The following is an 11,847-nucleotide window of genomic DNA, read 5'->3' as shown; positions in this document are numbered from 1 at the left end:
ACGAACAGTGAAATGCTGACTGTAGCTGGATTGCATCAGATATTGTGGAGGATCCAAACCTCCTCTCTTTCCAGCTTGTTTCTGTTTGATGAGAGAAACACTTAAGCGAACAAGTAATATGCTTAAAGCTCCTTGGAATATGACGGGCAGTCCCACTTTTCATTAAAATATCAGAGAACTGACTTAATTTGAGCTCCTTCGGTTATTAAATGGCACAAGCGTACATCAAAAGCCGCCGCCCCTCCAGCTGCCTGGCCTTGCTACCTTAGCATGACTTGAGTGGTTTTGAGACGGGCAATGTTAAAGCAAATCTTTCCTCTGGATCTGTCTTGACTCAAATCCAAAACCTGATTTAAAACGGCTGCTTACATTTTCACCTGTACCTTTTGTTCCCCGTTCCAACGGCCCCCTGCTATCGCTACTCCTGTGCGCGTTTACACATTGTGTTTCCGCTATTTGCAGACTTTGTGGTAGTTTGGTTTGTGGAGCAGCCAGCTCCTGCACTTGTGAAGAGCCTTTTCAGCCTTTTTTCAGCCTTTTCTGTTTAAGTGAGTTGTGGCCAGACGTTTCCAATGGCCGTCTGCTGTGAATCTGCACGGCTTGCTGAGGGTTATAAGAAGCCCACTGGCTCCAAGATGCTTTAAGGATGAATTTCAGACTCCTTTTGGATTGAGGTTAAGCTTTGATCTCCGTGTTTCTCTACCTTGTAATACTTTACATTTCCCAGCTTTAGAGTTCCTTGCAGACTCCACGGTCCTCTGCAAACCCACACCAATAGCTCAGGCGTCTGTCTTGGGGTACAAAACTGGAGGCTGTCGGCCATCCACTGAATTCCGTGCATTAGTTTGGGCTCTACCTTACAAGCACGTATTGACGTACCTTTAGAGACTGAATTATTTAGCAGTTGAGCTGTAAGTGTGGATTTTTGAATAATGCTAAGTGATTTTAAGGAGGGAGTTGCTAATGGCATGCAGATACTCAGCTAATTACTTAAACTGTTAGCATGCAGAACACCGAACTGAGCATCTCTATAGATTCTGCACACCTTCTGCTCCTTTTAATGTTATATCACTAAAAAAAAAAAAAAAATGTATCAGAAAAATCTTCTTTTGCAGCTTCAGGGGGACCGTATGTGAGAAAGAGGTGTAACAGAAAATTGTGCCTTGTGAGGCTGCGTCTGAAGTCCTGGAAAATGGATCGGGCTCCTTGGTTTCAAATGTTAGGTCGGCATCTGAGCCCCAGCCCTCGGTTCTGGTTACAGTGGCCTAAGCTGCAGCATCAGAAGTGCTCGCACGGCTCTGAGGTACCCACGTTCTGTGGAGATGTCTGCCTTGGGTATATCTGCTTGATCTTGGTGATCGCGTTTCCCCTTCCCTCTCAGGAATACAATTAAGGAAATATTCTAGTAGCTTACTTTTAATTTCCAGTTTTTTTAGGATCTTTACAACGTAACTTCTCTGATAACTAAATTTACGCTTCTAAGACTAATTTAGATAGCAGTCCCTGGAACAGCAGTTCTTAATAATGTATGTGAAGCCCGGATCTTGAATCTCAAGCTTCTGCTCTGCTGCTCCGACGGTGCAGCTCCCCTGCTGCTACCTCCGCAGCTGCGTAGCTGGAAAATGCCCCTCACCAGCAGGAAAGCTGACATCCTTCCTCCAGAATAAGCTGCAGGTTCAAAGATGCTTGGATAGCTTCACTGCACTCCTCTTATTCGTGTATGATTCTTATCAAAGAAGCATTTTGGGGAAGAGAAAATAGAGATGAGGGTGCCACGGCCTGACCCCACGCTGGAACTGGTACGTCTGAGTCACTTTGCCACACGCACACAATTGTTTTGCTTGTTTCACCCTCTGCATTTCTTCTGGTGACAGTTTGTGTAGCAAACCTACAACAAAGCAGTACTAAACATTGTTAAAAACACTGCCAAAAAACGAGGAGAGGGCAGACGTACGCTCTGAATTCATGCAGATCTAGTGAATCAGAGCCTTTATTCTCCTCAACCCGAGCTACTTAGAGTCTGGTCGCTCCTCTGCAAACTGGAAAAACAAACACAAGGCTGGTGTCAATCCTTTGGTTGTTATGGGGATGTCGAGGGATAACGTGTGGTTATCAGGTGTTAGTTTTTAGACATTTGACTGTGTGTTTGTAAGACATCTTTACCTGTCACTCCCTGAGAAAGGAGGCTGCGTGAAAGGCTCCTGGGATGGCTGCAGATGCCTTTAACTGTGTCTACGGAGCACTTTTGTGCCTCATCCTCTGTGTTTGGGCACTGCTGCAGCTTCTAGGCCCCTTCCAGGCCACTTTCATGCATTCCTGGCTTTTTCAGCCCGGAGGACGAAGCCCGGCTGCTGTGGCTGCCCTGGCAGCGCGGAGGGAAAGTGCTGGAGTCTGCAGAGCTCTGGCGCAGGCTGTGCTGTGTCCCGTACATGGGAAGCGCTTGCATCGTGCGGCGTTCCTGGGAGTAACGAAGGATGAGGCTCAGTCCTTTAATATCCATTTAGCGAGGATTAAAGAGAAACAGCATCACAGCACGGCTGAGGATGGAAGGGACCTCCTGAGATCAGCTGCTCCAGCCCCCTGCTCAAGCAGGGTCACCCAGAGCACGTCACACAGGACAGCACCCAGGCGGGTTTGGAATATCTCCACAGAAGGAGACCCCACAGCTCCTCTCAGGGCAACCTTCCCCAGCGCTGTCACCATAATCGTAACGAACTCCCTCAGATGCTGACGAAACCTCCTGAGGTTTGCTTTATGCCCCTTACCCCTTGCCCACCACTAGGAACCTCTCCAAAAACGTTGAAATTATTGGCCTCATGGTCTCTGCACGGTCCCCGCAGGTACATATGAGCTGTGGGGGACCGAGGTTTGTAGGGTGGGGGTTTATAGGGTGGGGGCTGGTGGCACCCCCGTCCCTGTCCCCTCTATGCCCAAAGGAACCGTGGCTGCACCCCCTGAGGCACTGGAACCCCTCAAGCGGCTGCTGGGGGGCTCGCAGGGAGCAGGAGGGACAACGAGGGGACAAACGGAGCCGCCTGAGGGGACAACGAGCGGGGACGGAGCCACCTCAGGGCCCCCTCAGGGCCCCCCCGCCGTTGCCTAGCAACCGCCCCCTCCTCCCCACTTCCGCGTTCCCCCCCCCCCCGCGCCAGGAAGGAGCCGAGCGCTGGGGGCGGGACTTCCGGCGGCGGGGGCCGAGCGGAGCCGAACGGAGCCGAACGGCGGCGGCGGCGCCAGGCGCCAGCCCGGGGGGGGGGGGGGGGCTGCGGGGGCGGCCACGCAACTTCCGGCGGGGCGGGGCCGGGGCCGGGCCGGGAGGGGCGGGGGGGGGCCGGGCCGCGGCCTGCGGCCTCCGCCGAGCGGGTGGGCCTCGGCCGGGAGGGGACGGCACGGGACGGGAGGCCGGGCCTCCACCGCCGCCACCACCGCCGCCGGGTCACCGCCGTTACCGCTGTTACCGTCACCGTCGCCGCCGCCCAGCATCGCCCCGGGGCCTCCCCAGCCCGCAGCCCCCAGCGGCTGCGCCCAGCTCCATGCATGGAAATCGGCAGCGCAGGTGAGGGGCACCGGGCCCTGAGGGGGGGGGGGACCGGGCCCGGTAGGGGGGTACCGGGCTCGGTGTGGAGGTAATAGGGACCCCCCTCCGTAGCTCCCCGGTGGTTTCGGGGTACCCGGGGGGGCCCTGAGGGGGTACCGGGCCCCGTGGGGGGGAGCTGGGCCCGGTGGGGGGGTACCGGGCCCGGTGTGGGGGGCATTGGGGACTCCCTCCCGGTCCCCCCCCCGGTGTTTTTGGGGCGTTTCGTAACGGGCCGGCCCCGCGGCAGTGCGGCCGCCTTGCATAACGCGGTGCTGTGCCGGGAGCTGGGTTCGGGTGGCACCGGGGAATGGGGGGGTGGGGGGGGGTCACCGGGCACACCGAGCTGAGGCCGCTCCCGGTGGTTGCACCCCCAAAATCCCGAGGGTCCCCGCACCGGGAGGCTCCCCACAAGGAGCTGTGGTGCTTTGGGACGTGAGAGTGGATCCCGGAGCTCTCCCTCAGCCACCGGGCCTTCTGCCACGGAAAGCCCCCCCAATGGAGCATCCCCAAAATGCTCTAAACACACCCAAAACACCTGCTGCCAGCGCCTCAACCGGCTCCGAAACGTGCTTGGAGGATTTCTGCCTCGCGTTACCGGCAGCCTCCGGCTCCCCGAGCCCGGGGCTGGGCTGGCAAAGGGCACGGCAGCAGCCGCGTGGGGCTGAAGCTGCCTGAGCAGGACCCGTGTGCTCATCCCTTCGGCGTAGGGAGCTTTGGCGTTTAGGCAGAGGTTGGGATTAAGGATGGATTTGGCCCCAAAAAGCTTAAAATCTAAACTGCATCGTCGCTTAACGAGCTCGCATGAATGGATCGGAACGGCTTGGGGAAGGAGCGGGGTGTTGGCAGAATTCAGGTGCTGTGCTAATTATCTGTGTGCGTTAAGCAAGCTTTAATGATAACCGGGTATCATTCGACTCAGGATAGGGATTTGCCAGAGTACAGCACAAATGTCTCAGTTTTTTCTTTCCGATGACTTTCCCTGCTGGAAGGCTGCAACGTGCTGGGTTTTAGCGAGGTGCTACAACCATGAGGCAGCTCCTCCTGGTGAGCCTGGTCTGCTGAGCGTTGTGCTCAGCACGAGGGACGTTTCTCTCCGTGTCTGCCCCATAATGAGGGAAAGGTTTTGTGCTTCGTTAAGGTCTGAGGGAACCTCCTGGCCGCCAGACCCCGGAGGACACAAACCGTGCGTGACTGAGCACGGAGGGGTTAAAGTTCCCTCTTCTAGGGGAGGAGGGCACTGAGATGTTGTGTCCTTCTCCTCCGTGTGTGGAGGGGAAATAAGACACAAAGGGGGAAAACACAGGGCTGTGAGTATTCCTGGAGTAAGGGAGGTGTAAGATAAGCGGGGCTGTGGGCAGCTTCCTGTCTGTGTGATGAGCGTAGCCTCGGAAATCTGGAAAGCGTCGCCTCTTCCAGACTAAATAATGCTTAAAAGTGGCTTACAGCAGGGGCAGGCTGCGGCTGCAGCTGCTCGGGGTGCCGTTTGTGGTGAAATCAAGTAAACGGTGGAGTAGCAGTAATAAACTTGGCTGTGGAGAGGTGAAGGGAAGTGAAAAGAGCTCTGAGAGAGCTGGATTCGGCGTCGGGCGTCGCGCTTCCAGCAGAGGAGCGTTGTGAACCTCCCCAAGGCAGCTGCGTGCATTGCACCCCTGCTGCCATGGCATCGCCAGCACCCTGTGGCATAACGAGCCCGAGGACTCGAGCCCTGCCTCCCTCCCCGCTCACACTTGGTTACTCCTTCCTCCAAAATTCAGAGCTTTTGTGTTAAATCTGCCGGTTTCTGACTCCGCTCCGTTTCCAGTGAAGCCCTGCGGACGTCTCCCATCTCCTGGTGGCTTTCCTCTCCCAACTTTGGGCAGTCCCAGCTCTGAGAACTGGGTGTTTTCTCGCTGCGTGAAGCCTGGCGACTTGGGAGGACCGTGAAAAGCTGCATGCTTGTGGGTGGAGTAGAGGAGAGCAGGGGAATGAATCATAAGTGCCTTGCAAAGTTACTCTTCCTCGGAGCAGAGCGCGTGCAATGGGAGTTACAGAGGAGCCTCGCCTCTGAGGAATTGCAGGGGAAGCTGTTGGAATCAGAGCACAAGCTCCACAAATCTTTTTCCTCGGTGGTTTAAGTGTCAGGGCACTTCTGGAGCTCATTTCCCAGATAAATTAAAAAACCAACAGGACTTTAAGGCTTGGGAGCTTCTCAACACCTCCGGTGCGCGTTGAAGCAAGGCGCTGCAAGGCAGTGGGGTGGCTTGCCAGGTGATCAGAGATCTTGAGAACTTTTTCTTCCCTTTTCCTTTTACATTAGAAAGGGTTGTATAACCCAACTGTCACGGGAAGCATTCACCTCTTAATTAAAGGGTTATTCCTGGAGACAAACCGGCTTGGTTCTTAGTGTTCTTCAGGCACAGCTTCTCCTTCCTTTGTACCGTTTTTCTGCAGACGGTGAGGTTAGTCAGTCATTTCTTGCTTTTCATTCTGCTCGCATGCGAAACTTCGAAGGGATGTTGAGTAATTTTAGCCTTACGTTTCAAGGAGTTTTGCTCGGGGACTGTAAAAATGTATTTTTATTTTGTGGTAGCACGGTTCGAAATCCGGCGCTGTCCCGCGTGCCCCAGCTCTGCCGTGCTGCTCTCCAGTATTATTCGGGCAGAAAACCGGGGAAAAGGAACTGCAGGTGGCTCAAACCTGAGCCTGAGGTGGCAGGCAGGTGGGCAGCGTGTTTCTCCTGCTCAGTAATAGCAATTTTGAAGTTAGGGACTGTAATAATCAAACCAATAAATAGGAAAATGGGAAGACAAAACCCCAGCGCCTTCGGGACGCGGTGGCACCGCGCTGGTGGGGTCCTGGCACTCTCCCTCCTCCTCCAGCTCGTGGCTGCGACCACGCAGCACAGATGAGCAGCTTCTTGGAGCTAGATGCTCTCTTCCCTTAGATTTATTTTTTTTAGCAGGAGTTTCTAAGCGTTTGTTATCTCGTAAATGCTTCCAGGACGCTTTGCTGTGCCTCCTGTACCCGTGCTGTGGTGGAACAGGTCGGCGCGCGCGGCTATCGCTGTGAGTGGCGTCAAAACGTTGGCTTTTGATGGGTTTTAACACGCCTTATTATCTGAGGCTGGTAAAAGGAAAAAGAGGAGCCTAAATTGCGAGCGGGAATGCTTAGAAAACGCGGATTGCATTACTCATAAATAATGGAATGCCACCCAGAGAGGTTGCTGCTGCAGAAATACGGCAATTCAGGATTTCTGGCGTAAGGAAGGAGCCCGGTTATTGAAACCAACATCTCAATGTAATCTTCCCTATCTACTTTTTTAATTTAGAATTAACTCGTTCCTCGCTGGTGCTCCATAGCTTGGGCCTCTGAGGCCATGCGGAAGCTGGGGGCCCTCCGAAAGGGAGCTTTTTTTTTTTTTTCCTCCCCTCTCTTTAGAGAGCTTTCTGCAGTGTGCAGGCTCCAGCCAGGGGATGAGGTCTGTGAGACAAGTCTGCCTTGTGTTCCTGAGCTGGAGTTTCAATCATCTGCTCCCTGTTAAATCCCCTGTCATGGTTTGTAAGACCAGGTACTCACCCATTCAATGAGAGATTTAGAACTGACTTATACCCAAATAAACCTATTCGGTACTCATCTGTTCATAGTTTTTAATTTCCTAATGCTGAAGCCCGCAGTAGGAGAAGGGATAGTTCCTTGCTGGAAGCTTGGTGCTGATTTTTGTTCCTCACAGAGAGGATCACGTCAGGAGATCTGCACTTTCAACGAGCATCCTGCTGGAAATCGGGGGTGCTTCCTGCCCTAACACCACCTCGCCTTCCAAAAGCTTTGGTTTTCCCCCAAACGGTTTTATTGAAAGAGTTTGGAGGTTTCAGTGCCTGTGCTTTCAGTTCAGGTGTTGTTGTGCCTGGGTCCCTGTCTGGTTGCTGGATTCAGACTGTGTTTTGGGTGCAAGCCAGACAGGATCTGAGCTGTGCAAGCGCCGTCGGGTTTGGGTCTTTGTAGTAAATCTGTATTTCTACAGAAGAGACTGTCGTGATTCAGATCCTGCCCGAGCCATCGGGGTACTTCCACGTTGGTCTGGCACGTGGTCTGATCTCAGAGGGAGTTTCCAAGCTGTAGATCCAAATCCCAACAGCCACAAACTTCAGAGGTTTCAGCTGGAGTCAGCGCTTCCAAGGTGCCGGCACCTCTGCCTGGACCCAGTTTGTGTCCAACGCAGGAGCCCTGGTCTAAAGGCTTCAGCCCTCTGAGCAATAGTATCGGTGTGAGTTGTTTTCCTCGGTATTTCATGAATAATACCTGCTCCGTTTTAGCCATTTTTTGCTTTTTGATGAATTAACATTGGTGGGGGATGGATCTCGGCAGGCTCTTCCAGCATTGAGGATGCTCATGCCACGAGCATTTGTCTTTCCCAAGGGAGCCCTCGCACCACACAGAATTGATGACAAAATCAGCCAAATGCCTCAAAACGATTCACAAATGGCACGTAGACCCACACCATTTATTTATCACCCCCTTGATTCGATTCCCCTGGGCCACAACCATTCCTCTGTGCACCCTTTTTAACCTTATCTACATTTCAGCAGTTGTCCTCGCGTTTCCTATGGTTATAAACCACGGCGTGCATGATCTCGTAGTAATAAAACCAGAGATGGAGCCGTTTGTGTCACTCTGATGTCTCGTAGTAACTCTTCACATATGCTTGTATACCAAAAACATTCCAGGAGTAGATTGTGGCGCTGCCTCTACTCGTGTCCTCGTACCAAAACGAAGGAAAAGTTTAAGAGAACAGATGCCTGGAACAAGTTTGGCATAAGCATGGAGTGTGAGGGTGTTTTAAGCGATGCCTCTTGTTTTGTGTTTTTGTTTCAGCTTAGGGCTCGACGCCAACCCGCCCAGAATTTTTGGGTAGGTTTCTGGGTAGAGCCAGACAAATGTTACGGGGGAACTCGGCTTTGATGCTCACCTCTTCTCGGTAGGCAGCCTCAAGATAGCGCAGCTTTTTCCAGGAATGGGGGGAGATTAATCAAAAGACAAATAAGATGTTTTTACCAGCGCTTGACATTTCAACTCTTCTATGAAAACGAGTGGGCAGGAATTGCTGCCTGCGTCACTGAGTGGGAGTGGAGGGGAGAACTTTTGACTGATTTGGTCGAATGCTCAGTAAATCATGACATTTGTGTGATGAGTAATTTGAAAACTCGAAGCTACTTGGACTACAAAGCGTGTTGTTTTTGTTGTTTCCTGAATGGAAAGAGGTGTTTTGAAGGGGCGATACCGGCAGAGATTGCTGAATGCAGACCGTGTTTACTACTGCTCTGGGTTGTGTAAGCTGTGAGTAACCGGGCTCTGGAGCTGAGGATTCCTGTCGAAATAGCACAAAATAAGTGGAATGGGTAACGGGTGAGATGTAACACGTTACCAGCTAGGTGCCTGTAGATAACTCTTGAAATGCACCTCTCTTAATCCGGATTTTGATGGTTTCTCTGAGCAGCCGTGGGTGTTCGTTTCTGAAGCCTAATTGAGGAAGGGTTTTACGGTTCTAGCATCTTAATGGGAGTCTTTCCCCTTCTGGCTGACCAAATTTATCAGTGGGGTTGTACAGGAGGTATTGGTTTTGTTCTTTGTCCGTTTTCAGCCAGCACAGTCCAAGAATAACATCTCAAGCTATGCTCACAGTGAAAGTAAAAGTTTGTCACAAGCAGCAGATACAGAGCTGCAGCTTTGCCATTTCTCGGGTGTTCAGAAAAAGCACCTGAAAACTGGTGGTTTAATGCCAGGCTGGCTTTCCCCAATAATAGTGTTAGGAGGAAAAGCACACATTTTTTGTCGGTTTAGGACGTTTCCTGATCTTACTCATGCTAATCACATCCGCTAAAACTGATCAGTAAGAAAGCAATCCAGTGGTGAGTGGAGGGGAGGGAGGGAAACAGGACACTCATTAGCTTGGAACTTGGTGTTTTTGTGCTGTCTGATAAAGCTCATCTCCCCTTCTTCAAACGTGACGGCCCTGATGCCTGCCTGGCCTTGCATGAGTTGGTTCAGGGAATTAAAACTGAAAAAGAAAGTTTGTTAGTAAGTCTCGATGGGAGACTAGTACCTGTCAATGCAGGGAGCCTTCTATATCTTTAAACTGCCAAAATGTGAGCAGGTGGTACCTCTGCAACACAGCTTTTTCTCATGCCTGTCTCCTCATCTGTCGTTTTTCTCTTTTGCAGGACCCGTCGGGGCACAGCCCCTGCTCATGGTGCCCAGACGTCCTGGCTATGGCACCATGGGCAAACCCATTAAACTGCTGGCCAACTGCTTCCAAGTTGAAATCCCAAAGATTGATGTCTACCTCTATGAGGTGGACATCAAACCAGATAAGTGTCCTCGGAGGGTGAACAGGTAAGAAGGTGAAATTTGTCTCCTAAACTATTCTTGCGCTGACGTTTTTAAGCAGAGGGACCTACTGGAGTAAATGCTCAGACTTTTTAAACTACACAGACTGCATCTATAGAGCAGCTGAGAGTTGTTGTGTTCTGCTAGGCTACGTGCAAGTTCCCACAGCTCTCTGTGAGGTGGGTGCAGAACCTGCTCCAAGTTCTTCCAGTTGGGCCGTGTGCTATAAAGTGGGCCTGCAGGTAGTGGTCGTGGTACTTTGTGACTGGTTTGATGGCAACCTCTATTCCTCAGGGCATCAGAAATACGGTGTAACTATAGGCTGTGACTCTTTTTAGTAGAAATACTGGCTCCTAAATCATTTCCAGTAGCAGGTATCTGCTCCTGTGGGCATTTTTGTCCTCGGTTGATACAGAGGTGCACTGCAGCACTGGTTAATTCCCAAGCTTAATTTGTATGGGATAGGAAGCCAGTGTCTGAAAGCCACCTCTGTAGGTGTGGGAGGAGACAGGAAAGCTTCTGTTAGGAGCAGTGGTATGAAAGTGCTGCAAACAAACTAGTTTTGTCCTTGTCATAGCTATTTCATGGAACCAGCATTGTGTTTTTGAAATGATCAGGCTTGGTTTGAGCTCCACGTGTGTTCTCTCTGTTAGAGCATTTTGTCCAGGTCGTTGTACCTCATCTTGTTTTCATGGCTGCTGGGTTGATTAAGTCCCTTTCTACTCTCTGTATTGCTAGATTGCTGGTTAGATGGGAGAACATTTCCGTGCTCTGATCCCCACTCATTTGGTGATCCAACAAATTGTCCATTTTAGGTTCTTGATTCTTCAGCCTTATCAGATTGCTTGTATAGCTTTTTATATGTGGTCTTGGTATATTTTGTCCTAAACTTTATAAACTTTGATAGCCAAAGAAGCCCCTTTGGAAAGTGCTTTAAATCGAAAGTCTGATATTGTAGCTATATTTTTTTAAAGATCACTACCCTTTGTATCTCCTGTATTTCTCCTCTACATTGAATAATGTTGTAGGAGGAGTTACTTCTTAGTCTCTTGTGAAATCCATTTCATCAGTTAGAAAGTTTAGCACAGCTGAAAAGCAATCTTTTCTTCTTTCATCTGTGAAACCCTGGATTTTGCCTTTTAACAACAATCTGTTGCTAGTGTCTGATTCTGGCTGGTGATTTTTCCCCCTGCTAGTTGAAAACTGCAGTTATGAAGGCTATGTAAATGCCTACATCAAATAAGAATTAAAAGAAAACTAATAAATTGCTAAAATTGGGGTATAATAGTCCTGTGTGAATTAATATTTAATATAATCTCACTGTTATGAAAAGTTTCTGTATTGTTGAATGAAGGGTGCTTGTGAAACCACGGGCATAGGAATACAAAGAGAATATAAACTGCTCTAAACTGACTTACTGGTTTGCATGACTTTCAGATAAATGCCATTTCATTTAAATCTATTGACTAAAAAGTCTTTTTTTGCATGGAAATGTGGGATTAAAATAGACTAAAGGAAGCTTTAAATCAAAGCTATCGGAACTCTGATCACTCATGCAGTTGAGGTCTCTGATTCTCTGTGTAGTAAGTTTTTTTCATTAAAAGTGGGGAAAAAAAACTACAGATGTCTGAAAATAGTGAATTTGAAAGAAGTTGTTTTAAGATAGCAACTGGGCTTGATTTTTTATTTTTAAAAAATTAAATATTTCCCTTTCATGGTCCTGCTTGGAGGGTAATTTCAAGCTTGCCTCCAGAATTAAATCTGTTTATCAAAGCTTGTCCTAGTTGGTTATGCTCTAGATAAATGCTGTGCCTTCTGAAATTTTCAGCTTTTGTGGAGAGAGGCAAAAGTATTTATTTTGTAAAGTAGTTCAGTGTGAAATTGTAGATATTTTTGCATACTAACAA

General features: G+C 50.1%; 1 protein-coding gene across 1 annotated transcript in view; it reads left to right on the top strand.

Annotated features, from left to right (window-relative positions):
- Positions 1-3,348: 3,348 nt before the first annotated feature.
- The window catches only part of AGO3 (argonaute RISC catalytic component 3), a 38,114-nt gene continuing 29,615 nt past the window's right edge, over positions 3,349-11,847 (top strand). The window contains exons 1-2 of the mRNA XM_068657539.1: positions 3,349-3,556; positions 9,775-9,946. Coding sequence (XP_068513640.1) covers positions 3,538-3,556; positions 9,775-9,946 — 191 coding nt within the window. The 5' untranslated portion in view covers positions 3,349-3,537. The remainder of the gene's footprint in view (positions 3,557-9,774; positions 9,947-11,847) is intronic.

Source organism: Anas acuta, chromosome 21 (genome assembly GCF_963932015.1).
Source record: "Anas acuta chromosome 21, bAnaAcu1.1, whole genome shotgun sequence".
Classification (NCBI taxonomy): Eukaryota; Metazoa; Chordata; class Aves; order Anseriformes; family Anatidae; genus Anas; species Anas acuta.
This window is presented reverse-complemented; position numbering and strand designations above follow the sequence as displayed.